The 27880-nt window shown below is 43.6% G+C and overlaps 1 protein-coding gene across 4 annotated transcripts in view; it reads left to right on the top strand.

The window, feature by feature from the left end:
* Nucleotides 1-27880, top strand: part of LOC124619808 (fibrosin-1-like protein) — a 733239-nt gene that overhangs the window by 344953 nt on the left and 360406 nt on the right. For all 4 annotated transcript variants that reach the window (XM_047146413.1, XM_047146430.1, XM_047146422.1 and 1 more), the window contains exon 2: nucleotides 17488-17709. In XM_047146413.1, coding sequence (XP_047002369.1) covers nucleotides 17488-17709 — 222 coding nt within the window. The remainder of the gene's footprint in view (nucleotides 1-17487; nucleotides 17710-27880) is intronic.

Here is a 27880-nt window from a genome sequence, read left to right as displayed (position 1 = left end):
AGATCTCCCGCGAGCACGCAGAAGTGCCGCAACTCGATGTGGCATGGACTCGACTAATGTCTGAAGTAGAGCTGGGGGGGAATCCTGGAAGGGTGTCCACAAATCCGTAAGAGTACGAGGGGGTGCAGATCTGTTCTGAACAGCACCTTGCAAGGCATCCCAGATATGCTCAATCATGTTTATGTCTGGGGTGTTTGGTGGCAATCGGAAGTGTTTAAACTCAGAAGAGTGTTTCTGGAGCCACTCTGTAGCGATTCTGGACGTGTGGGGTGTCGCATTGTCCTGCTGGAATTGCCCAAGTCCGTCGGAATGGACAATGGACATCAGTGGATGCAGGTGATCGGACAGGATGCTTACGTACGTGTCACCGGTAAGAGTCGTCTGTAGAGTATCACGGGTCCCATACCACTCCAACTGCACACGCCGCACACCAGTACAGAGCCTCCACAAGCTTAAACAGCCCCCTGCTGAAGTGCAGGGCCCGTGGATTAATGAGGTTTTCTGCTTACGCGTACACGTCCGTCCGCTCGATACAACCTGAAACGAAACTCGTCCGACCAGGCAACATGTTTGCAGTCATCAACAGTCAAATATCGGTGTTGACGGAACCAGGCGAGGAGTAAAGATTTGTGTCGTGCAGTCATCAATGGTACACGAGTATGTCTTGGGCCCCGGATGATGTTTCGTTGAATGGTTCACACGCTGACACTTGGTGATGGCCCAGCATTGAAATCTGCAGCAGTTTGAGGAAGGGTTACGCTTCTGTTACGTTGAACGACTTTCTTCAGTTCTGTTCTTGCAGCATCTTTTTCCGGCCGCAGCGACGTCGGAGATTTGATGTTCTACCAAATTCGTCGATACTCACTGTTTACTCGTGAAATGGTCGTACGGGAAAACCCACACATCAACGCAACGTCGGAGACGATGTGTCTCATCGCTTGTGCGCCTACTATATCACCACGTAAACTCACTTAAATCTTGATAACCTGCCATTGTAGCAGCAGTAACCTTCTGCCTGTGGACATATATCTGTTTTTGAGACAGCATGGCGATACCAGTTTCTTTGGTGATTCAGTGTAGTAGTACATATATATTCCCATAAAAGCTACGCCAAATGCAGCAGTTTTTGTTGCACTTACGTTTAAAATTGTGAATTAATATGGTTTACTTACATAATTGTTTCCTGGTTCTTTGTTGTTGCACAATCCTTTGAAGATGGACAGTTGCCGAAACTTGTAAACAGAAGTGGTTAAGTTAAACATATGTGTTGCCTAGACGGGACAGATGTGTAAGAAAACTACAGAAGGTGCTAAGTTTCACAAGGAAAGAGTGGAGAGTAATTTTTGCGTTGTCTGAATTGTCACAGATTTTCCTAGTTAGGAAGTTGGATATGTATACTACCGGAAGCTGTCTCAGCGAATTACATTGCAGACATAATGCAACTTTCGTTTGAAGAAGAAATAACTAAATTAAACCTTTATTTGGCACAAACAGGAATAGTGTGAAAACAAATAGGAAATTACTTACGTTAGATGTACATGGTTATACGAACAACTTTATAACCATTTTTTCAGAAAACTATATGTTGCCTCTAAGCATCATTGCTCGCAAAATTCTAATCGGTGCCATAATATAAATACTATAATTTTGTTCCAGATGTTAAAAAAAAAAAGATTGCCTTTTGCACTATTTTATGTGAATTGTGTAAAACAATTACTTTTTGCGCAAAGCACAACTTAACGTTTTACAGACGAATAACCCTGAGTGGCGTACCCACATCTTCCCTTTGGCCCATACTCTGGCCAGCGGCTGTCGTGTCGTACCTGATTCACTGACACAAGAGTCGCTGTTTTCTTCCTTTCCTTCTTCTGGATTAGTTGTCCATCAAACAGCCGTCTGCGAGGATTTCTCTTTACGGAATACATCAATCCATTTGCTATGTCCCAAGTTAAGATATCGTTAACACATTGGCGTAACAACTTACTTTCATGACGTCCTCTTAACGTTTATAAGCAGTTATCGTCGCTGTCAACCCGTTAACTGACAACTCACGCAACCGTATCCTGTCTGGCTAAGATACACACTGTTCCAGGAAATTTGCACCAGAGGTAAGAGACTATTTGCTGGATCTTAGAGCTTAAAAGTTGCTTCTAGGCATCATTGCTCAGTCAATAGCAAAGTAGAAATCTGTTGTAGAATACAGTGTAGCATTTAGACGTCACACGAATGGAATAAGGTTAAGCGATTTGGAGGGCTTTGTTCAAAAATACTAGAATGATACCTAACTTATTTCGGTTATTATTGACTGAAACGATGTTCATTATGAGGTAAAGAACAGGTTCTACTCGATGAGACGTATCGGCGAGTTTTGTGCTCGACTCAGGTGCGGGTGAAGCTAAGAGAGAACTCGTCAGAAGGTCGTACGAGGACGAAACTAAAAATTGAGTATAACTTTAGGAGACTTCGTCACGTAGGTTCGCAGTCAAAATGATTCAAGCCGTAAAGAAGCACGGCGCAACACCTCGTGTCTAAACGGTGGCGACCTCTCTAGGCTCGGCGTACAGGACTGACACGTCAACTCCTTCACACTACCGTTCTCCGGGCGATGTTCCGCCGGGTAAGTTGGCGCGCCTGTTGACAGTCGGACACATCCCGGACACAGTGGGCTATTAAAAAGGCAGCATCTCGAGCGTGTCGTCGCGCCGGGACGGACAGGGAAAAGTCGCGACAGCGCCGGAATTAATGATGAGGGCGCGTTGCCTGTCGATGATTAATACTGCGGCAGCCGTCAGCGGCGGGGCGGTGTGAGGCTCTACATGGCCGGCCGCCGCTGCCGCTGCCGCTGCATGCGCGAGACGAGCCGCCCTCTTCTGTCCGTCACAGTCGCTGCGAAAGCTGCACACTCCGGTCTGGCGTCCAAATGTCCGCCAGGTTTCATGACCGCCGCTATACAGAGCGATTCACCTGCCACTACCTACGGGTTTTATGAAACCCACAACGCCTTCATATACCACACCTCGCTCGCTCTTCGCAAACTATTCTTCCTACTGAAAAAATGGACAGAACCTTTTTTTAGGAAATTCAATGTACACTACCGGCCATTAAAATTGCTACACCAAGAAGAAATGCAGATGATAAACGGGTATTCATTGGACAAAGATATTATGCAAGAACTGACATGTGATTACGTTTTCACGCAATTTGTGTGCATAGAGCCTGAGAAATCAGTACCCAGAACAACCACCTCTGGCCCTAATAACGGCCTTGATACGCCTGGGCATTGAATCAAACAGAACTTGGATGGCGTGTACAGGTACAGCTGCCCATGCAGCTTCAACACGTTACCACAGTTCATCAAGAGTAGTGACTGGCGAATTGTGACGAGCCGGTTGCTCGGCCACCATCGACCAGACGTTTTCAGTTGGTGAGAGATCTGGAGAATGTGCTGGCCAGGGCAGCAGTCGAACATTTTCTGTATCCAGAAAGGCCCGTACAGGACCTGCAACATGCGGTCAAACATTGCTTTCCCACTACAGTTTTTACCCCGTACATTCTCGTATATAACCAAATAGTCATACCAACAATTGATGTAGTGCATGAGCAGGAGTCAGTAAGTAGGGTAGAATGCTCCAAATTTATGGGTGCAGATATTGACAAAAACTTGAACTGGAAGAAACATATTACAGAGTTTCTCAAGCAATTAAATTCAGCTACTTTTGCTCTTCGTGTAATTGCTTATTTTCTAAACAGTCGTACCAGCCTCTTGAGATATTTTGTATTTTTCCACTTAGTGCCTCGGGGAAAGCTCTAACAGCGATCCTTTCTTTAGCACACTGTGCTATAATTTTTCTCCTCCCTAATCCGATTTAGTACCCCTTATTAGTTATTCGTTCCACCTGTCTAATCATTAATTTTAGTTCGCGACTTTATTTCTAACAGAAGAAAGTTACAATTTTTCAGTTTCAACATTGAGTTGACAGTGATCCAGGAACTTCAGTAAATTCCTTAAAGCGTTTATTAACAGTTCTTGCAACCAGTTTCCATATGATTAATAGGCGACTAGTTTCGAACCCTACTGGCTCATTTTCAATGCCGGCCGGAGTGGCCGAGCGGTTGTAGGCGCTAGAGTCTTGAACCGCGCGACCGCTACGATCGCAGGTTCGAATCCTGCCTCGGGCATGGCTGTGTGTGATGTCCTTAGGTTAGTTAGGTTTAAGTAGTTCTAAGTTCTGGGGAACTGATGACCTCAGAAGTTAAGTCTCGTAGTGCTCAGAGCCATTTGAATCATTTTCAATCCAGGCCCACTGAGGCTGCATTGACGGTCCCTGATCTTAATTATAAACGTAAAAGTTTCAACAAATGGTTTATAAGTGTATGCATAATGAATGCCACAGTCCACACATTCTTCTCACGAAGTCAAAATCAAACTTGTTAATAGGCATTAGTGATGGGCTAAACTGCGATTTTCCGATATCAGTGATTTCTGTGAATGCTACTTTTCAGTATCTGTTATTCTTAACTGTGATTTGTCGCAGTTAAGAGTCGCAGTTAAGGAACCTAAGTCGCGTATCCCTCCGCCACTGCTACTTCTGCTACTTCCGCGACTTCTGCGACTTCTGCTACTTCTGCGATTTCTGCTACTTCTGCGATTTCTGTGACTTCTGCTACTTCTGCGATTTCTGTGACTTCTGCGATTTCTGCGACGTACCACCGTATGAAAAAGTTACATCTGTCCACACAGAAAATTGCATCTCAACAAACCTGTCATTGGTAAGTATGTTTTACGTTTATTCTTCCGTTGGCTTTAATTTTGTATTAAAGAAACAACTGTGAAAATATTAATAGTGTAATTAATATGTAAGTAGCCGCACAGTACCGTAATAGTTCGTGTTTAGAAAATGAATTCTAACATATTTTTATGTTCATAGGTACCTGAACTACATTTCAGTCACTCAGTAAAGTGATAATTGAAAATATCTGAAGAAATTGTCTTTAGACCGTTTTCGTCAGACGACAGGTTAGTTTCTAAGCGTTTTGATAGACTTAATTACTTCAGTGAGATCGTTCTTGCGAATGTGATATAGCAAATATTAGCAAATGTGATATAGCAAATATTAGCAATCTACTGTCAATTATATTGCTAGTAATTAGTGATAGCAAAAATTGTTTAATAATCCTTGTGTTTTTGCAGACGCAGTTCTGACTGATTACTGGTTGCTGTACATATCTATCCACATCAAGGCTGTTGAGAGAGACTCGTGAAGATTCAAGACAGCTCTTAGAGGATTTGCAGTTTAAAAGTGAAATAATTATGAAATAATTGTGTGACTGATTAAAGTGTTTTATTGAAGTTGTTGTGCGATTTTAAAGGAATAATAAATGTTAAATACATTGAGTGAATAATAAAAATCTCATTTTCCACGTGTTAAGCCGTCCTATACCCGTAATTTTCCGCCACTTATTTATTGGTAAACACTTGGAGAGTGACATGCCGCCTCCACCCCCTTACTCCACAATCTTGGTGTGACACTGACCTGTAACATATCCCGAAGTCTACAATATGCATTTTGAGGCTGTTGATATGAAAGTGGGAAGTACAGATCTTCCAGTTAAATCAAGAATAGCTTAAGTGCATTACTTGAAAGTGACACAGGAAAAGCTTACTTATGTAGGTGGTAGTAGTTTCGGCAAAAAGTTATTGTGTGTGAAGTTGCCATGTAGAACACCAGGTGTAAAATTTTTCTCCCGAGTCTTGAACTGTGTCGGAACAAAAGTGAGGCATTCATATGACTGTTTTCATTTCTCTACACTTATACAGATGTCTGAGTTCTGCTGTGTTAACATTGCAAAGTCCTGTAGGCATGTGGAGTATTAACCAAAACTGTCATATTGGAAGCAGAATCAAACACATTTGTTACGTTACTTGATATTTTCAGGAGAAAAAGGCAATGTTGCTTCTTATTAATATAATACATCCAGAGTCACAGCAGTATTTGACCAACCATAACTGATGCTGAATGTGCATGTCGTCATATAATATGAAGGGCTTATTTCAATAGTGGTACAAGTCCATTACCTCCACTTTTCTGTCTATAATGCTTCTGAAATTAGTGATCCAAACAAACATAAATAAACGTTCATCTCTAGCAAGAAGCCATTTGATTGAATATTTCTGGTATCTCAACTGCAGATTTTTCAGCACTCATTTAACTTTACGACTCTATATCTCAAAATTAACAAAAATAGACTTGTACCACTATTGAAATAAGCCCTTCATATGCACACACAGCACATCGATCTCGTGAGGCACAAGGCTCTCATAACGAAGTACATACGTCGGTCAACAGATGACACTAGGAAAAGTATGTTAACTGCACTTTTTAGTTGCTACTTGCGACTCTTAGTTGCGATTTGTCACAGAAATCGCAGTTTGACTCGGTAGCGAATAGCGTAGTATGAACTTTGTTCAACAGATGGCAGTGCTAACTGCGCTTTTTAGTTGCTACTTGTGACTCTTAGTTGCGACTTGTCACGGGAATCGCAGTTAGACTCCATAGTGTACCGCAGAGATGGACGTAGTACGAACTTTGACCCACAGATGGCACTGTTAACCGCGCTTTCTAGTTGCTACTTGCGACTCTTAGTTGCGACTTGTCACGGAAATCGCAGTTAGACTCCATAGTACGAACTTTGGCCAACAGATGCCACTGTTAACCGCGCTTTTTAGTTGCTACTTGCGACTCTTAGTTGCGACTTGTCACGGAAATCGCAGTTAGACTCCATAGCGTACCGCAGAGATGGAAGTAGTACGAACTTCGGCGAACAGATGCCACTGTTAACCGCGCTTTTTAGTTGCTACTTGCGACTCTTAGTTGCGACTTGTCACTGAAATCGCAGAAAGCAGTGCTAAATTCGACCAATAGATGGCTCACGTCTTTCAGTGTGAAATACTACTTGCGACTGCTAACTGTGACTGAAATCGCAGTTAGATTCTGTAAAGTTGCTACTGTGATATCTGTGACTTCTCAGTCACTGTGATTTCTAACAGATACGCGATTTCCTGCCCACCACTAATAGGCATGTATTGACTGTAGCATTAATTCTGCTAACATTTACAGAGAATGCGTTGTAACTTTCATGGTTATTATTAAGATCAGGCAACGTCAGTGCAGCCTCAGTAGGCCTGACCTGAAAATAAAACTGTGAAGTTGGAAACTAATCGCTTAATATAAATACTGCAAAAAGCTGCATGTTTTTACATCACATTAACGTGGTTGAAACGCAGTGCATGCACACTCTTTGTGTACCTGTCACTGATTACGCACTCCGTGTTAAATGGAATGGGGGCGTCTCGAATGTATTTTTTTCTGTAGTAATCATATCATTCACCTAACACACCAAGATCGAGTTTAACATTTTAAAGAACATAGTTCTTATGTAGGAAAACAGCGATCTGTAATTAATATAAGTAAACTAGAAGCAGTCTTGATCGCTTAACTTTTTTAATGGTGGCATGTTGCAATCTTTTTATCAGATCACCTTCGGAGCATGAATGTCTGCCGGAGGCGGTGGCGCATGGCAATCCTCTTGTTTGTGGCTGGTGGTGTACTGCCCAAGACTGCTTCTAGTTTACTTAAGTTCGAGTTCATAATGTATGCGGCGACTATTTACGAGGGTTGCGTAGAAAGTAATGCTTGGCATTTTTTTTCCTCCAACAATTCTTAATTGAACATAATGAGAGTTAGACACACGAAAGAATGATATTTCATCACACGCCCTGTTTTTCCACGTAATCCCCACCCCGTTCCATGGCCTTCGTCCAGCGCGCACCAAGGGCGTTTATGCCATGTCGCTACCATTCCTTGTCCTGGTGGCGGAGCCAGTGCTTCGCTGTGTGAATCACCTCATCGTCCTCAAAATGTCTTCCAAGAATGGCATTTGTCCTCGCAAATGACAACATCCACTCGCTGCGTGTCACGTATAACAGCCGTCGATTGTGTCCCCGACCGCTGCAAATCATGGAGCTCCACCGAACCGCTTTCTGATGACCTCACCCTTCGTGCTGCCTAGCGAGTAACTGTACTTCTATCAACGGCAGGTGCTCCATAGACTTTGCATAAGCGTTTGTGAATATTCCCCACAGTTTCTCTCTCTGCAGTGAGAAATTCAGTGACGGCACTTTGCTTGTAACGTACATCACCTGCAGATGCCATTTTGAAACTGTCCTATTGTTCGGCTGAAGAAAAAATGCGGTGTATTACTCTCTGAGCAACCCTCGTGATAGTTAAAATGTTAATGTTTCGCAACTCCCACTATTGTTCTGGTTAAATGTGGTGATTCGATTTACAAAGAACGTAGCGAAGTGGTTGAGATGTCTTCACCGTATTTTTCATTACGAGGGCCAAAGCAAATTTTTGTGAACCCTCTGGGTAGTAAACAGACAAACATGATCTTAGATTGTTCGCGGTATATTCCGTAATGCAGTAAAGCTGTTTCAGAAATTTTTACATAAAAGTCGCGAACTGAAGAAAAATTCTCATCCTTCTTTATTCTGGATGTTCAAGCGATGAAATCTGTTCAGTAAAGCTGCAACATGTGCTTAAACCTTTAGCTGCGTTATCGAGCAATTGTATGAAAGTTCCCATATTGGTGTCTATTTTCAAAAAAACCGTTCGGTCGATTGCGGTCGTAAGTTAATGGCTCTCGCCAGCGGCAGACCGTTTCCGCACGTTACTGGCTGCCCGCCGGCCACAGAGTGTTGCTTTTTTAATTTCGCGCCGCGGTACAATTCGAATTTTTCGCGTTGCCCGGCCAACTTCCTGATTCCGCCGACATTTCCAGCCAACTGCTAAACACATTGCTGGTTCCGTTGTTTTCGTATTCGGGAGGTCAGTTTTCGTGATTTACTTGTGATGGCTTTTTGTAGGGCGCGGTTATTAAACGCGATTGCAGATTGCATGCGGCCGCCGTATTCTGCCTGTCCCCAGGGCCCCTTGTTCCAGAGCGGATCCGCCGTTGATTCCGCGGTTACGGTTCTGCCACCCATTATTGCGTCATTCGGGTCGTACTCTCTGGACCCCATCTGATGAAAAATTCATGGCTTCATAATGCGGCAACTGCCTTCCGGTAAATATCCAGTGAGAGCTGCTTTCGCTTCACGATTCCGAGGCAGAACTGTTAGCTGTGTGGGCGACTCCAATAGTAGAATTGGTCTGCGTATTTTGTGGGGTGTCTGCTGCAGGTCTAGTTTTGCCTGACGTCGACAGCGTGAGAGCATTTGCAAGAAACGGAACAGAGAACAGAAGGATACAAAAAGGAAAGGCAGAGTGTTTCTCTCTCTCTCTCTCTCTCTCTCTCTCTCTCTCTCTCTCTCTCTCTCTCTCTCTCTCTCTCTCCTCTCCTCTCTCTCTCCTCTCTCTGTTGTTTCGTAAGTCACGCTAAGCTACTTCCGCAACTTACAATGTTAATCCCCTTCATAGGTAATGGGCATCTTCCGTAACACCATTATGCCACAAACGGTATGTAGCAGAATCGTATAGTCCTAGCTTGCAAACTCCCCCTTGTATTTCTCACATTATCGCCACTGATTTATTATTTACATTCCCACGTTCACCGTTCACTGACAACTGGCAACGAAAATTCCAACTTAGAGCCACCTCGCTATACCGTGCACTTTTTTTTTCCCCTCACCGCGAAGTTTGAAGATTAATTACTCTAATTCTGAGAAGATGGTCTGTTAAAAGCAACTGTTGCGTGAAACGAGCCAGGGAATGATTCTTAAAATAAAAAATGAGAGAGAGAAAAAGTTCCTCGCAGCTCGTGCACTCTGTAAGCCCCGGGCCGTGACGTGTTTTAATAATTCCGTTAATTATGTGAAACTTCAGCAGGAAGCGCTCTCATCCTTGCGTTATTTAAAAATCCGGCGCGGAGACGACAGTCCTAAATCTCACCTCTTTCGCCCGCCGGCTTCGCTTCGCTCATTCTGAAGCAGTCTGTTATCTCCTTTAAACACGCCATTAGATGGAAATGAATGAGGCCGTAAAAACCTTTGCCCGTTGTAAAACTTGTGAAATGTCGTTTAGTAGTGCTTCTATCGCTCCTGGACAAATTACTGCTGAGCGTGGGGCGTTTGTGTTTAATTGTGTAGGGCATCTTTTCTTTCTTTTTATTGACTGGATTTCTGCAACATCTTTCACGGGCTGTCAATAACAATCAACTTTTATGTGTCGCTGATGAAAGGATTAAAGGCGTTAACTGCCTTCACAAACAGAAGCCGACAAGCGGAAATACGGGCCTAGTATTCGCTTTAATGAGCAATATTTTTCGATCGTAACCATTAACCAAGTTACGGTTCCTGATTCCTTGCGCCCGTGAGTCCTGTTGCACAAAGCGTCGTTTAAGCTGCTACTGTAGTGCAAGAAGGGGGCACCTATGTAGATGTAACGTTATGTGGTGGATTCAGAGAGCAGGGTTCGCAGATCTCTGGTCGTTCGTAGCATAGCTATCGGATGGAAATAATGGATTTTTTTTTAGCGTCATCTTTGTATTTGTGTGTAAATATTCTTCACTGTGTCACTTTTGACACCCGAGAAATGACGTAGACCGTTCTCAGACACTGTGGAAAAAGAAGCTTTCATGTGAGTGTTAGCAGTATCATTTTCCAAAAAAATGTTCAGGTGTGTGTGAAATCTTATGGGACTTGACAGCTAAGGTAATGAGTCCCTAAGCTTACACACTACTTAACCTAAATTATTCTAAGGACAAATACACACACCCATGCCCGAGGGAGGACTCGAACCTCCGCCGGGACCAGCCGCACAGCCCATGACTGCAGCGCCCTGGACCGCTCGGCTAATCCCGCGCGGCGGTATAATTTTAAAAGTCGCTTCACACACACACACACACACACACACACACACACACACACACACACACACACACTCGAGTGACGTGGTCTAGACAGGATAGTACACACTCTTCTAAAAACATTTTCATGAATTAACTTAGTTGATATCACAATTGTCACTCGAACGAGATTTGACCGACGTCGATATACTACGAGTGCTTGCTGGAAAGTAATTCCTCCGAAATCTCTTGAAAGCCTTTTGAAATAAAAGGTTCAAATGGCTCTGAGCACTATGGGACTTAACTGCTGAGGTCATCAGTCCCCTAGAACTTAGAACTACTTAAACCTAACTAACCTAAGGACATCACACACATCCATGCCCGAGGCAGGATTCGAACCTGCGACCGTAGCGGTCGCGCGGTTCCAGACTGTAGCGCCTAGAACCGCTCGGCCACCCCGGCCGGCGACAAGCATACATTTTCCGTATCACTTTATGCGTTTGGTCGTTTACTAGTTGATAGTTATGAATATTATTATTATTTGTGATAATGGAAATTTGTAGACTGCCAAATAACATTGCAAATTTAATAAAGGTTTACCAGATTACACGTATTTTCTCATTATACCAATTGTAATATAAATAATAAAGAAAATTTCCGTGTTAGAGAAATAAAAAAAAATGACGAACGGGACTCGATCCAGCGATTACGGGGCTTGAACGCTAACCACTTGGCCACGCACAGGTATATATTTGACGACGGAAATAATCTTGCGATTTTGTCAGTAACGCTTGAGCAGTACGTGCTACTGCTTACACATTTTGTTGTCCTCATGGATTACTACGAGTGTACGAAGTTACAGTAAATACGCTTTCCAAACGTCGTGGCCTCGCCTTGTTAGTGCAAGCACGAGATCGGCGAACAAGATTCCGACGCATCGTGACAAATATCCCGGGTGTGTTTCGAATCACATCACAGGCAGCTACAAGTCTGGCCATTAATTTTACAAGTCTGGCCATTAATTCGACCTCCGTATCCACTGGAGCCTGATACATAAGTGACTTTAGATGTCCCCATAGGAAATAATCAAAGGGATTGAGGTCAGGTGATGTCGCAGTTCATGAAATGGGACCTCCAAAAAATGTTCAAATGTGTGTGGAGTCTTATGGGACTAAACTGCTACCTCCCCTTCCAATCCAACGACCAGGAAGTACTGTATCGGTACTGCTCGTTCGTATTTTACTGTACGCCTCTGAATAGCACCGAGTAGTGATTCATAGCACGTTCTGTCACGGGACAATGTAAATACGATACAACAAAGCCACCTTATGCACAAGTAAACAGAACCTGCATCATGACTTCCTGGTAATCAGGCTCGTCCTTCTTTTTTTCTTGCAGGAAATAGAGACTATACACGTAAATAAACAGCCCAGTACGTGTAAACTTGCACGCATTTTAGTTGGAAATAAGCTGAAAAACATGCTAGACAAAGTGGTAGACGAGTTTACATCCATATCTCCTTAAGCTGGCTTCTCCGATCCAGGTTCCGTGCCTCAAATTGTTCTGTGGAACATTCGCCATGTCCTGTTATATCTTTGCGCGCTCTGACGGAAGCCCCCTGTACACACTCTGCAAGCTGCCGTACACTGCGTGGCGGAATACTAACAAGGGTTGCAAACTGTCTTCGTACACCACTGACACACCAGACTGGGCAGCCCTAGACGCCACTCGGTTATTGCCTTGGTGAACCCGGTGTGTCGCGTCGGCAGCCCGCTGGCACGGAGCGCGTACCGGCCGTGTGATCGCCGATGCCTTTGATCTCGTGGAACCGGTCTTCCGCTCCGGCTGCCTTCTCGGCTGCGCGCTGTCGCCCTGTTAAGGCCGGTTCCCACTAGGGCTGCCGCGCGTCAAAACGGCGCGTCAGCGGCGTGGTTGCCATGGAAATGGCGTCAGCGGCAAGGCGCGGCGGGCTCTGCGTCGCGGTTTGACCATGTCGAACCGCTTCCGCTGCCGCGTGCCGCGCTCCAGGTGCGCGCCGCCAATCACAGAACGCGCTGAGCGTGACGTCAGGTACGGACTCCCGGGCCACACGAACTTTCGCCGAACCGCTGGCGCGGACGCGGCGGCAGCTATGAAAAACATGTCATCCGATTCCAAGGAAACTATTCGGTAGAAAAATTTGATTCTTGGGCATGTTATAGCCTGATATCTTCTCTCGATAAAGGACCGAATTTCTTTTCGTTATTCGTCGTAGTTACTTGCTGTATCGCATTTACGTAAACCTTTACACGAAATTTTAATGAGTGTGCAGAGGTGAAAACGCATTGCGTGGACTTTGCGTACAGTTCATTTTAGGTAATACATTATTGCGTATGAAATTTAGTCAACATATCGAAATTGTTTTTAAAGCTGAGAGCAGATCGATAGCTATCACCGTTCTCGAGATATTGACTGATATGTCGGCGGACGGGCTGTGCCGTCACCGCTCGCGGGTTGCTCGCGACGCGACCGGTACTTCGTCCTGCTCGTCGTAAACCATGTGGTTGTATCAACCGCAAATTTCGTAAACGGTTCAAGAAATCGTATTGGTTTTTTTTTTTTTTTTTTTTTTTTTTTTTGCAAACGGTAACTTGTGAAAAGTCATGTATTTCGTCGCATGATAAATATCCTAAATCTGTTTATCTACCAAGATATGAAAGTAACTACAGTTTTTCAGAAGGGATAGATGAATTTTTTTAAATGGCATTAATAGCATGTCGAATGAGAAGTTAAACCGAAACTAATTTGCTGGTATGTCATAAGATGTAATTTACTAAATATGTAGAGCTATTGATTATTTCCTTTCTTTTTTCTTTATCCAGTGTACTTTACAGATTCAAGACGCGTTTCGCCTTTTACTTTAAGGCATCTTCGGTGGAATCTAGAATGACTCAGTTTTGTTTTGATCTGTGATACTTGGAGATTATAAAACAGTTCACATCTTTTTTTTACGTGAATGACTGATTACTTACAGTGAATTGAGTTTTTGGCGGACATATACGTTTCCCCTCACCTGCTCACATGCTGGAGGTTGAACTAAAACTTATATTATGGAACATAAGCACATTTTCATGTTCGCTCTTTTCTCTTCTGTCACTAGCAGTAGACGTTTTACCGAAAACTCTGATTTAAAGTCGTAACTACAGTGTGTTCACCTCATGTCCCTTCCTGTCTGGTTTGTTTATGTACATGTTGCCAACCTGCAGAATTATATGCTGAAAACTAATGTTTGTTTATTTTTGTTCTCCTTATATCTGTATGTGTGTGTGGCTAGCCAGTGATAGTTATAGAAAGTTGAAAGTGAATCCAGTAGTTGTCAGACAGTGGTTGAAAGATTTGGTGTTCAGCTGATTTCAGTTTTGGTTTAAATGTTTTAAGGAGTGCATGGAAGAGTAAATTCACTGCTTACATTAATAGATAAAATAGTAGAATAGTATTTCAACAGATGATTATTATCAGAATACTATCACCCAACCCCTTTGTCCTCACTCTTTGACGCCCCACAATACGCCCTGTCAACTAACCCCTATTGTCGTCAAAGTTGTACTGTAATTTCCTCTTCCTCCTCTATTTAATTCCGTACCTCTTCTTTAGTCACACGATCCTCGTATCTAATGTTCAGCATTCTTATGAATCACCACGTTTTGAAAGCGTCCATTGTCTTCTTGACAGAAGTGTTCATCGTCCACGTTTCACTTACATACAAGGCTGCACTCCACACAAATACCTTTGTAAAATAGTATCCAACCATTAGCATTTATATTCGGTGTGAACAAATTTTCTTTTTCAGAACGCTTTTCTTGCTATTGACAGTCTTCAGTCAGGTTTGCGTCTGCACCAGAAAATGCCTTACAATTTACAATCTGGTTTCGAAAACTGTTCCAAATATATATTATTCTTTCGTGATTCTTAAGCAAGGTGCTGGCGATGATTACATTATGCTCTGTGGGAAATTCTATCAGGTGGCTTCCACTTTCATCCCCTCCACCTAGCCTTTGTGTTCTTACTGTTTTCGTGTACCTGCTACCGTACCACATTTAAAATTTTGTCTCGCTTAACTATCTGAATAATCTCTCTTGTTGTACATTGTTTCACTGTGCTAGGAGATAGTGAACAATCGTGAACGGTAGTCATGAAATCTGTTTATGGTGAAATGAGAAAACATGAATAATGAAGTATGTGAAAGAGCACATTGTACAGAAAATGAAAAATTGGTATGTCTTCACCCAACTTCGTCTTTCCTTCACGTAGGTGTAAGATATAGTTAATCAAACGCACCGCGCGTTTCAGTGGGTCCTGCCCCGTACCTCAGTGGCTGTCCGTCATTGGCTACCGCTAACGTCTGCCGCTTCCAGATGGGAACGCCAATTCCGCGAGCCGCCGCGTCAACGCGGAAAACGCTTGCCGCTGCCGTTTCCGCACGCCGCGCTGCCGCGCTCTAGTGGGAACCGGCCTTTACCGGGGCCGCGCCGCATTAAAGCCGGCTGACGTTGCCAACAAGGCCGCCGTCGCAGTTTGCACTCTGCTCCGCCAGCACTCCCCGCTCCCCGCGGATTAGCATTATTAATGCCAACAACGACAGGGAAACGGCGCCAAAGCTAAACGCTGCCGCCGCACCCGTCACTCCTGGTCTACATTGCGCTCAATTCGCGCGCGCGGTACTGACTCCTTGTCTAATGATGGCCAGATAACGTTAGAACACTGCGATACCACTGAATGTGAGCAACGTAATTAATAGCTGTACTTACAAGCAGCCCTGCCGATTCCTATCAGCATATATTAAATGCAGTACCGAGAGATTGTGCCACGTAAAGCTTATAATAATATCAGCGTGTACGCTTCCTATGTGAAAAAAAAAGACTGCCTTTCGATGTATTCGGAAATATCCCCCACAGCTGATTCTCTTACTGATGATACGAAAATTTAGCTACTAGCAACTGCTGGAATAAATAACTGATTATTATCTCAAGCTGCCTTATTTAAGGACATGGCCACATTGCTATTAGAATCACAGTGTCCCATTATTTGCTAATTGTTTGTTGACACTGAAACAATTTTAATACCAGCCCCGGTATTTATTTACTTCTCATGTTAAGACCTGCAACCGGTTGTTATGTAGCAGATCGTACATTGTGTGATTTTTTACATGTTATATCATACAAATTCAGTTTTATTACTAGTACCATTTTTTGTTGAAAATTTTACAAAAGGATAAAATGAAAAATAACACACAAAATATTTATAATTAGTGCAAACGTGTATAAAAAAATTTTAAACTTGTTTCTAACTTAGCCAGTAATAATAAATAGGATACATAATAGGCTGTGGACGTATTTGAAAGTAAAGTGTTTTTAATGTAAGAAACATGAGATGGCAATTTGAATTGGATATGATGTGACAGTTCTTCCCTTCATATCTTCTAGGTGTATGGTTACACCTGTTACATATGTTGTCTTGACAGTATAATACTTCATTTAATGGATTGATCTGTTAGGTTGCAATTTGTTTCCGTATTCTTTATGTGAAAACTCTTGAAAGTCTTTTGAAATAAAAGGAACTTTATTAACAGCTTACCTATTTATTCTTCATGTCTGCATCTTTATTTCTCAACAGTCACCCTGTCGACGAACACGGAGGAATTACTTTTCAGCTATATATATATATATATATATATATATATATATATATATATATATATATATATATATATGGCCTGTGATTATTAACTATGAGAGATATACTTAAGGAAATCGGTAATGGTAATAGACATTGTTTTTGCAGCTTGCAGAAATATGTTTCCTGGACTGTTGCATCTGACCAGGCTGGTTCCGTCATAATAAACAACCAGTAAACCACTGATTCTTTAAAGAATCGAACTGCCATATATAGAACGGCTTCAAACTTAGGATAACTTAGTGACTTAACGTGTTGGATATTTGAGGTTTAAGTATGTAACGAGAAAAAGTCTAAAAAAAGGTTTGAAACTACGCTCAAAGTCTGATAGTGAAAGCACGTAGCGACTACCAACAAGCACTGGATGAATGAATGTAGTCCGGATAATTTGCTCTCCGTCTTAAGCCAAAGGTAGTTTTTCATGTATCTCGATATTTATGTCATGTCGCTTGAACTACGTGTCGTACAGTGATACAATTTCGCATGTAGATTGAATGGTATATGCAGATGACGTCTGCAAAATCTGTTGCGAATAACGTTAGTAGTACAGAAGCAATTCATTAAAACATCATACATGATGGCTGAGAGTTTACTGTTTTGTGTAAAATCTGTTGGAAGTGCTCTCATTGTAAACTACTGTATGAATATGGTTCGAGTAATTTCCACGCAAATGATACACTGCCTCAAAAACATATACACAGATTCTAACCGTAATAATTTCCTTACTATGTTAAACCTTTAACATAAGATTATACCACCTAATGACTAATTATGACAGCATTTTAAATATTTCAAAATTTTTCAGAATTCGCTCAACGATAATATGGAATACTGAATAAATTTTTGTTGCTCCTGGAAGTCGGTAGATGGGCAACCATCGACTGGGGACGGTGTTAGCAGATTGCCAGAATGCGTGCGTCTCTGTTGCAGAATGCCATGAAGCACGCCGGCAAGAACAACATGAAGATGTTCAGCGCCGTGACGCTGGGCGACGAGAAGCCGCCCAAGCTGCTCGACACCGGCCAGCGCACCGTCACCACCCCCATCAACAACAACAACACCACCACCACCAACCACAACAACAACACCACCACCAACCACAACCACCAGCCGCCGCCTCCGCACCCTCCTACCCCGACGACCCCAGCGCAGGTGAGCGTCGGCTTTTCTATTCACACCTTTTTGAGGCTGATAGGATACTTTTTTATTTCTATTAATATTGATTTATCTTTTTCTGAGTGGGCAAGATAGCTTAGCAAATTTAAGTGTGCGAAATCATTCCACCAGGATGTTAGCTGTGCGCTTGAAAATGAGCAAGTGCTGGAAGCTCACAAGTACTCATGTAAACTAAAAGACTGGTGGAAGTGATGTCGTTCACTTAATCTTTTGTCATTTAATCCGCACAAAATCGGGAGGTTATTTAAGACTACATCTACAGAGAAATGAATTACCTAATGATGTGATAAAAGAAACGACATTCACAGGTTGAGTCCTTATTTACTTCTTTTACAGATTTTTTTTAAACTTTCTTGTCCACATATAAGAATTTCATTGCGTTTTAGTCGTATCCACCATTTTCTTGATAAACTGGACTATATTTGGCACGTTGCTTGCAAATTGTTTGTTTCATAATTTTATCTTTATTTAGTATCATGTGATTCAAGATGTGACAAAATTTATAACATGCCAAGTGTAATGCAGTTCCGGAGGTACAAGAATATGCTTAACTTTAATGATTTACGAGGTGCCTTGAAGTTATTAACAATCTGATTTATTCCCCTCAGATCTGGAACCAGGTAGAAACATGCGGTTTGTCTTAAACCTGAACGTTTTGTCTTAAACTAAACGTGCACTTATTGTGACTGCCTGACACGGGTGTGAACTATTTTTTATATTGAAAATGGAGACGTTTTCATTACAAGAACAGCGTGTAATCATTCGTTTTCTCCATTTGAGTGGCGTGACGGCGACTGAAATACATCGCCTGTTGAGTGAGAGATGAGGTGGTGCTGTCATGGATGTGTCTAATGCGCGTTCGTGGGTGTGACTGTTCGAAGAAGGCAGAACGCCGTGTGACAACAGACGAGAACAATCTCGTCCTCACAACAGCCGGTCTGATGACGGGATGGAGCAAGTGGAGAAAGTTGTTCTGGAGGATCTTGTCATTTCCGTGGAATGTGTGCACACAATCCACCATGTTACAACATGTTTGAAGTGACTTCTTCGCTCCTTCGTCCCAGGGTTGTAGTGATACATCCATAACTCCACTTTGATTGATATGTGTCATGTATAATTTTGGTATCTGAAGCGATTGTGAGCGAGTAGCGATGTTGTAAAGCTGTATCGCACAAGTTAGGGTAATATCTTTGGTGTGCGCGAGGGTGCAGTGAGCAGATAATGTTAAGCTGCGTTACAGTGAGGAAGCAATGGTGACGGAACCACAAGGTTGCGCGCGTGGCATATTGCCAGTCAGTAGCGACCCGTGATGACAGCGTTAATGAGACTTTCTTTTCGTCGACGGTGACAATGTATGGGACACGGATGCCATTTTCAAACACACTACTCATTGCTTTCCAAAGAGCACCACGGTGACAGGTGCATCCTACCAAGACGTCGTCAACAACAAGCTCCTTACAGCACAGCGTGTAGAACGGCGGCAAAAAACTACGCGTGTACTTCTACACGAAGACAGTGCGGCAGCTCCTCACGCGAAAGCAACGTTATATTTTCTTCGTGATCACAGCTTTGAAATGATTTGTCGCGCTCATTACGAATTTAGGCTGCTTCCAGCGATGGAAGACACACTTCGTGGTCACACATTCGCTAACCAAGCTGCTATTGCAGCAGCGATTGTCCCAGTGGTCAAACTAGACTCTTAAAGAAGCGTTCGTAGCGGCCATGAAATGATGTGAAAAGTGTGTACGGCTGTAAGGAGATCACATTGAGAAATACCACTAGTTTCAGAGATGTCGCTAATTTGCGAGGAAAAAATCGAAGGTGGTGTAAGTTGAATTCACCTCGTGTTAGCCTGATGATGGCGCTCGAACATTGACCTTTTCGTTCCGCGGGCAGTTTCAACCTAGCATGCCTCACAGGCTGTCTGAAGAACACATCTTCGGCTGCTTTTTAAACCCATCACAAAAACTATATAATAAACTTTCAAGTTGCCATTTGGCGCTCTGCATCCTGGATACATTGCGGATATGTCTTATTAATAATTACGTATTTAACGTAAGCTGCATTTACGATGCATCGTAAGAATCATGCGATTATGTGATTTATATATGCATCTGCACCAACTGACACTGGCAGCTACATATTCTCATTAAAATTTCTTAAGCTGACTGCATACATGTAAAGCATATGATTATATTGCTGTACGATTATTACGAGACATCGACTTCGACATACGCAAAAAGCAGTACATACAAGATACCGCCGATGACGGGCGAACACCCGCAACTAGTCCAATAAAATAAACTACTACCAAGAAGCAGGTTGCGTCAAGTACGTAATTATTGATATGACATATTTGCAAATATTTTACGATCATTGAATTGAGCGTATACGGCGAACATTCATCTGAGCAAAAACCCATTTACAAATGTGAGTTGTTATTCATTTCCTCTCCGACACACACACACACACACACACACACACACACACACACACACATTCTCTCTCTCTCTCTCTCTCTCTCTCTCTCTCTCTCTCTGCGTAACGGCTCACATACTTGAGTAAAGAAGAGTTCTCGCAGGATTTGATCCGATTTGCAGACTAGCGGCAGCAAACGTCCATTCTGTGAGTGGTTTATCTTAAAAGCCGATAGCGCCGCTCCGCCCCCTGCCTTGGGCAGAAAATTTGATGCTCCTTCTTTTGTCTGCAGGGAAGCTACTCGGAGCCATGGCCGCCGGTATTTGAGAAAATCTCGGCAAACCTCAGTGTTTGCCCCGCGCTGTTTTTTTCCGCTCTCCGGGCTATTATTAATAATAATCGTGTTATAAATGCGGGATGGAGCCTAAATGTTGACTTTGCAACAAAGTTTGTTTCCTGTTTAAAGCGAGGCCCCGCGCTTGTTTTTCCGACCGCATCGCGAGGCCCGCGGAAGGTACATACGGACTGGCTGCCTCGCGCACAAACACGACCTCTTTCCTCTCCCTACTTTCTCTCTGATTTATTTAACAAAAGGCCTCGCCAGTGAATCGCAGTTATCTCCTGGAAGATGTTTTTCTTTCGGGCAGGTAGGAGGGGCTGGTTTCCAGCTACCCGCTACCAAGTCTCCAAGGATTACTACTACTACTACTGTAGACCTACCTCTCACGTTTCCATGTCAACGAACGTTTGTGTGCCACAATGGGATCAGACTTCCTAACAGGCATGCGGGACACCGAAGAGTCTCAAGAGCTAGCAAACAAACGGTCATCGAGGTATAAGTTTTGAAAATCTTCCCACGCAAAGGACACGGTCGATTTTCTTCACTGCGGTGATTACCAGTGTTAAGTAGGATTAAAGTGGTCCAGTTATTACTAATTGGTGACAATAACTAAATGCCAATTACGCATTTCGAGATACTGTTTTCGACAATGTCAGCACGGTTACCCTTTTCGTTATTGAAGACGACAAGGACGAAGTACAGGGAGCGAAAGGTGATTTACAAATTGTGTACAGATGAACGACGTAACAGGGGTGCATTATTTGAGAAGGGAATCATAAAGAGTTGTATCCAGAAGAAATAAAAAGTTTGAGGATATTTGATGAAATAATAATTCTGTGACAAGAAGCAAACTACTTCGACGAGCAGCAGAACGGAAGAGAGAGAGAGAGAGAGAGAGAGAGAGAGAGAGAGAGAGAGAGAGATTATAAGATGAACAACTAAAAATGTGAAACAAGAAGAGTGAAATGTATGCTAATTAAATCGGGTGATGCTGACGGAGTTAAACATTAGCAAACGATACACCAAATGTAGTAAATTAGTTTTGTCCTTTCGGCAGCAAAATAACTAACGACGGAAAAAGCAGAAACGGTGTAAAATGTAGACCGGCAAAAGTAAAAAAAGCACTCTGAAACGTAGGAATTTGTTAACATCTAATGTCATGTTAAGTCTTATGGAACCATTTCTGAAGGCATTTGAGTGGAATGTAGCCCCATACGGATGTGAAACGTTGATAATAAACAGTTCAGACAAGAAGAAAATGGAAGCCACGTGGTGCTACAGATGAATGCTGCAGATTAGGCGGATTGATCGAATAACTAATAAAGAGCTACTGAATGGATTTTTTTCGGGGGGGGGGGGGGAGGGGGGGGGGGGGGAATGCATGGCACAACCTTAGTAAAAGAAGGTGTCCGTTGATAAGACACATCCTGAGACATTAGGCAACCGTAAATTTGGTAATCGAGGAAAGTGTGAGAGCCCGGGAAACCAAGGCTCGAACACAGTAAGCTCATTCAAAGGATTTGGCTGCAATAGGTAGGTGTAGGTGAAGAGGCTTGCACAGGATAAACTAACGTCGAGAGCTGCATCAAACCATTCTCCGGACAGCATTCTGTTTAGATGTAGGCGCGGTGTCTTGCGTTTCTGCGTGCTACGTTTAGTTTCGCCTCATTATAACAGATTCTTGTGCTGCTCTGGCACATCGTCGTCATACAATGTAACATTTTTCGATAAAAAGTTGCCGACGCAAACCGTAAAATACAGCAGTTCACTAGGAATAAGACGCACATTTACAAATACAGTTCCGGATAATAAAAAAAAGATATCACCTGCAGAGACAACGTCGATTTTGATCCGATGACGGCGTATGCTACCTTGGGGGATGGTAAATGTATTGATAAAGCTTTCATGGTCATCTGCCAACATAGTTTAGTGGCATAGCTATCGAAGCGCCATCTACGCTAGCCTTTCAAAGGAAATGCTCACGGCCAGAAGGCTCACGTGAAGCAAGCAGGCAAACATGCCACAATGATGCACTCACGCTTCCTACAGCCAGGTGAGCGATGTTGAAAGAGGCCAAGTTGTGGCCTTCCGAGTGACGGGACTGTCACACAAGTTGGACGTGCTGCGTCTCTTGTGCAACTACGCTGCCTAACCAGTTCCATGTACGTGCAGAATGTTGTTGGCCACGAATTGCCGTTCTCGCAACAGGAAGATGATGTGTTGTTCCAACAGGATAATGCTCCCCCACACACTGCCCATCAAACTCACCGTGCTCTGGAGCACACGTAGTAACTTCCCTGGCCAGCTCTATCTCCGATCTAGTCGCGAGTCGATTACATGTGGCATTTGACGGGACTCTTGCAGAACTACGTGAACAAGTGGAGCAGGCGCGGCATAACGACGGTATTCGCCATCTTTACGATCGACTTGATGCCAAAATCTGCGGCTACATTGCCATCCGTGGAGCCACACCACATGCTATCATTAATGTTTCAGCATAGGTTGATGCCTGGTACCTCTGAACCGCTTGTGCTACTAATCTGTAAATGTAATTATTTCATACACTATTGCAACAACGTACCTTGAGTGAATCGTAAATCTCTAGAAAGGGTAAAAAAAATTTCCGGCTATGTATGTAAACGCATGCATCTCAAAATCAAAATAAATTCTCGAAGCCGGCCAGAGTGGCCGAGCGGTTGTAGGCGCTACAGTCTGGAACCGAGCGACCGCTACGGTCGCAGGTTCGAATCCTGTCTCGGGCATGGATGTGTGTGATGTCCTTGGGTTAGTTAGGTGTACGTAGTTCTAGGTTCTAGGGGACTGATGACCTCAGAAGTTGGGCCCCTTAGTGCTCAGAGTCATTTGAAATTCTCGAAACACACCGTGCTTACCAAAATCAAACGTCATTCATGAAGTGATTGCTAGCAGAAATTCCTTTCTTTATTGACGTAATTTTCGTGCAGGTCACAAGCTTCCCTCACATACGTCGTGTAATTAATGAAAGGAAATTAAATACTATTTAAAAAATCGAATCTAACGTTTAAATTCGACAATAGATCTAACCGTTTGCTGCCTAGAGCAGGTGTGGGAAATAGGTGATCCGCTAATGGTTTTTGGCAGCCTGCGCGACGGTCAGAATTTTTATGTAAGAATTCATATCTTTTCTGAAATGCAAAGTTAACTCATGCGTGGAATCATATTAAATGGTGCGGCCCTCCGCTAACTTCTGAATCCACGAAGAGTCATCGATCCAAAACTACTGCCCACCCCTGGCCTAGTCGATTGTACATTCGTTCGTTTTTTCTGTAAAACGCACTTCAGCGATAAGTGCTCGCCGAAATCTCCTGACAGCAATGTTTCTGATGAGATTTTGCATATGTCTGACGGCAGAAGCGTGAGGGTTACTTCGCTGCAGTTTCTGAATACGTTTGGCACTCTACCTCTTCATCACCTGTGTTGAAAAATGAACAGACTGTTATTTATTTCAAGTTTCTGCTACCATTCACTTTTTATTTCATGCTTAATCTAACATAATGCAACGCGTTTCGAACTCGCCTGAAGATGAACAGAACATGTTCGAAACGCGTTGCATTATGTTAGATGAAGAATAGGCTAAAATAAAAAGTGACTGGTAGCAGAAACTTGAAATAAATAATTATCCCACACTGTCACGGTGCACAAACATAGTCATTATGGCTGAAAATAATTGTGAACAGACTAACTGAACAACCCTGTGACGAATAGTGCAGCCCATATGTAATTTTTCCCCCCTCATTCCGGGACAAGCTTTGTAAGGGTCCCAGACTGACGAACACAACTGTAGGATTGGTCGAACAGCTGCGGAAGTCGAATCTTACACAGTGTTTACGCGCATTGCTTTACTCTGAAGCTCTCTCTCTTTACACCGGGCACTGGTATCTGCTTGTGTTGGTGCACTTTGTAACAAGTTTGTCAAGCTATCTCCGGCGTGACGTTGGCGGTAGCTAGGTGAGGCAGCTGGAAGTTGGTGAGGAGGCGGCGGCGGCAGATGGCCCGTCGCGCGCTGCCTGCCGGGTAATAAATATCCCGGATCCCACACAGGCCATTGTGCGGTGCCAGGCGGCCGCGTTGCGTGCCTGCGTGAGAGAGTGCGTGCGGCCGATGGCTGCATGGAGGGCAGGGCAGCACGGGGCAGACCGAGGGCATCGACCAGCGCCGCCGCAGCCGCGTGCGCCGCTTCCGTCGGGAAACACGCGGCCGCTCTGGCCTGCACTTCTGCGGGCCGCTGGTAGCCACTGTCGCTGCTGAACAGGGCGGGGGAACATTACTGTAAGCTAAGTACCGGTCGAGTTTCGCTGGAAATGGTTTTTCCTGTTGTAGCCACAAATTTTGGTCGTAAATTTAACTGCTGTGCCATTTTCATTATCAACCACATTTCAAAAGAGCTAACTACCGAGCCCACATCTAAGAAGATAAGTTTGGATTCCGTAGAAATATTGGAACGTGTGAGGTAATACTGACCTTACGAGTCGGCCTGTGTGGCCGAGCGGTTCTAGGCGCTACAGTCTGGAACCGCGCTGGTGCTACGGTCGCAGGTTCGAATCCTGCCTCGGGCATGGATGTGTGTGATGTCCTTAGGTTAGTTGGGTTTAAGTGGTTCTAAGTTCAAGGGGACTGATGACCTCAGCTGTTAAGTCCCATAGTGCTCAGAGCCATTTGACCTTAAGACTTATCTTAGAAAAAAGATAAGGGAAGGCAAACCTACGTTTCTAGCATTTGTAGACTTAGAGAAAGCTTTGACAATGTTGACTGGAATACCCTCTTTCAAATTCTAAAGGTGGCAGCGGTAAAATACAGGGAGCGAAAGGCTATTTACAATTTGTGCAGAAACCAGATGGCAGTTATAAGAGTCGAGGGACATGAAAGGGAAGCAGTTGTTGGGAAGGGAGTGAGACAGGGTTGTAGCCTCTCCCCGATACTATTCAATCTGTATATTGAGCAAGCAGTAAAGGAAACAAAAGAAAAATTCGGAGTAGGTATTAAACTTTGAGGTTCGCCGGTGACGTAATTCTGTCAGAGACAGCAAAGGACTTGGAAGAGCAGTTGAACGGAATGGATAGCGTCTTGAAAGGAGGATATAAGATGAACATCAACAAAAGCAAAAAGAGGATAATGGAATGTAGTCGAATTAAGTCGGGTGATGCTGAGGGAATTAGATTAGGAAATGACACACTTAAAGTAGTAAAGGAGTTTTGCTATTTGGGAGCAAAAAACTGATGATGGTCGAAGTAGAGAGGATGTAAAATGTAGACTGGCAATGGCAAGGAAAGCGTTTCTGAAGAAGAGAAATTTGTTAACATTGAGTATAGGTTTAAGTGTCAGGAAGTCGTTGCTGAAAGTATTTGTATGGAGAGTAGCCATGTATGGAAGTGAAACATGGAGTACAAATAGTCTGGACAAGAAGAGAATAGAAGCTTTCGAAATGTGGTGCTACAGAAGAATGCTCAAGATTAGATGGGTAGATCACATAACTAATGAGGAGGTATTGAATAGAATTGGGAAGAGGAGGAGTGGCATAACTTGACAAGAAGAAGGGACCGGTTGGTAGGACATGTTCTGAGGCATCAGCGGATCACAAATTTAGCATTGGAGGGCAGCGTGGTGGGTATAAATCGTAGACGGAGACCAAAAGATGAATACACTAAGCAGATTCAGAAGGATGTAGGTTGCAGTAAGTACGGGGAGATGAAGAAGCATGGAGAGCTGCATCAAACCAATCTCATGACTGACGACAACAACAACAACAACAACAACAACAACCGAGAAGATTGCCCCAAAAGCACCTGCAGAAAGACTTCAGTCACATTTTCATAAATGTTCTAGCTGCTTGCAGATTCCTGTAGCCCACCTGACATGGATTGCTGTTACACACTCAAAGTTGTGGGACACCACCTAATATCGTGTCGGATCTCGTTTTGCCAACGTAATGCAGGAACTGAACGTGGCTTGGACTCTACAAGTCGTTCAATCCCCCGCAGAAATATTGACCATGCTGCCCCTATGCCATCCATAATTGGAAAGTGTTGCCAAGTGCAGGATTTTGTGCACCGACTGATCTCTCGATTATGTCCCAAAATAATCGTTGGATCTTGAAAATGGTTCAAATGGCTCTGAGCACTATGGGACTTAACATATGAGGTCATCAGTCCCCTAGAACTTAGAACTACCTAAACCTAACTGACCTAAGTACATCACACACATCCATGCCCGAGGCAGGATTCGAACCTGCGACCGTAGCAGTCCCGCGGTTCCGGACTGAAGCGACTAGAACCGCTCGGCCACAACGGCCGGCCGTTGGATCTTGTCGAGCGATCTGGATGGCTAAATCATTCGCTCGAATTGTCCGAAATGTTCCTAAAAACCAATTGCGAAGAATTGTGGACCCATGGCATAGCGCATTGTCATCCATAAAAATTCCATCGTGATTTTGGAACGTGAAGTGTCCAGGTAATCGAACTTAACCATGTCCAGTCAATGATCGGTTCAGCTGGCCCAGAGGACACAGTCCGTTCCATGAGGACAGCCCACGCCATTATGGGACCACCACGAGCTTGCACAGTGCCTTGTAGACTTCTGTCTACGGCTTCTTGAGGTCTACGCTACACTCGAATCCTACCATCAGCTCTTACTAACTGAACTCCGGAGTTACCTGACAAGACCACGGTTTTCCGGTAGTTTATGCTCCAACTGATGTGGTCACGAACCCAAGAAAGGCGCTGCAGGCGTTGTCATACTGCTAGCAAAGGCATTCGCGAAGGTCTTGTGCTGCCATAGCCCATTAACGCCTAATTTCGCCGCACTTGTCCTAATGGATACGTCCCAGATTGATTTCTGCGGTAATTTCAGGCAGTGTTGCTTGTCTGTTAGCACCGACAACGGTCGTTAAGTAAAGGCCGTCGTCCATTGCATAGTCCGTGGTGGGAGGCAATGCCTGCAATTTGGTATTCTCGGCACACTCTTGACACTCTGAATCTCGGAATACTGAATTTACAAACGATTTCAGAAATGAAATGGTCCATACGTCTAGCTCCAACTTGTGTACGCGATACTACGCCATCTGCGTATGTGCATATCGCGATTCCATGTCTTCTGTACCTCACTGCATTGTGAAACAGTGATTTTGTGTGTCCTTATTACACATCCGATCACTTTCCATAATGGCCACTGTGTTATCAAGCAGACCAAATCACTCGTAGAAATAATACCTAGCTGATATAAGGGTTCTCATTTTTCGTGGCAGGTAACACTATTTTTCCCGTCTCAGCTATGTAGACGATTCCTGCATCATTGCACAAGAAACAACCTTAATGGCATGTGCTAGACCTGAGGAAGTATTTCGCTTGGCACGTG

This window comes from Schistocerca americana, chromosome 1 (genome assembly GCF_021461395.2).
Source record: "Schistocerca americana isolate TAMUIC-IGC-003095 chromosome 1, iqSchAmer2.1, whole genome shotgun sequence".
Classification (NCBI taxonomy): domain Eukaryota; kingdom Metazoa; phylum Arthropoda; class Insecta; order Orthoptera; family Acrididae; genus Schistocerca; species Schistocerca americana.
The sequence above is the reverse complement of the archived record's forward strand: the minus strand, read 5'-3'. Positions and strand labels throughout refer to the sequence as shown.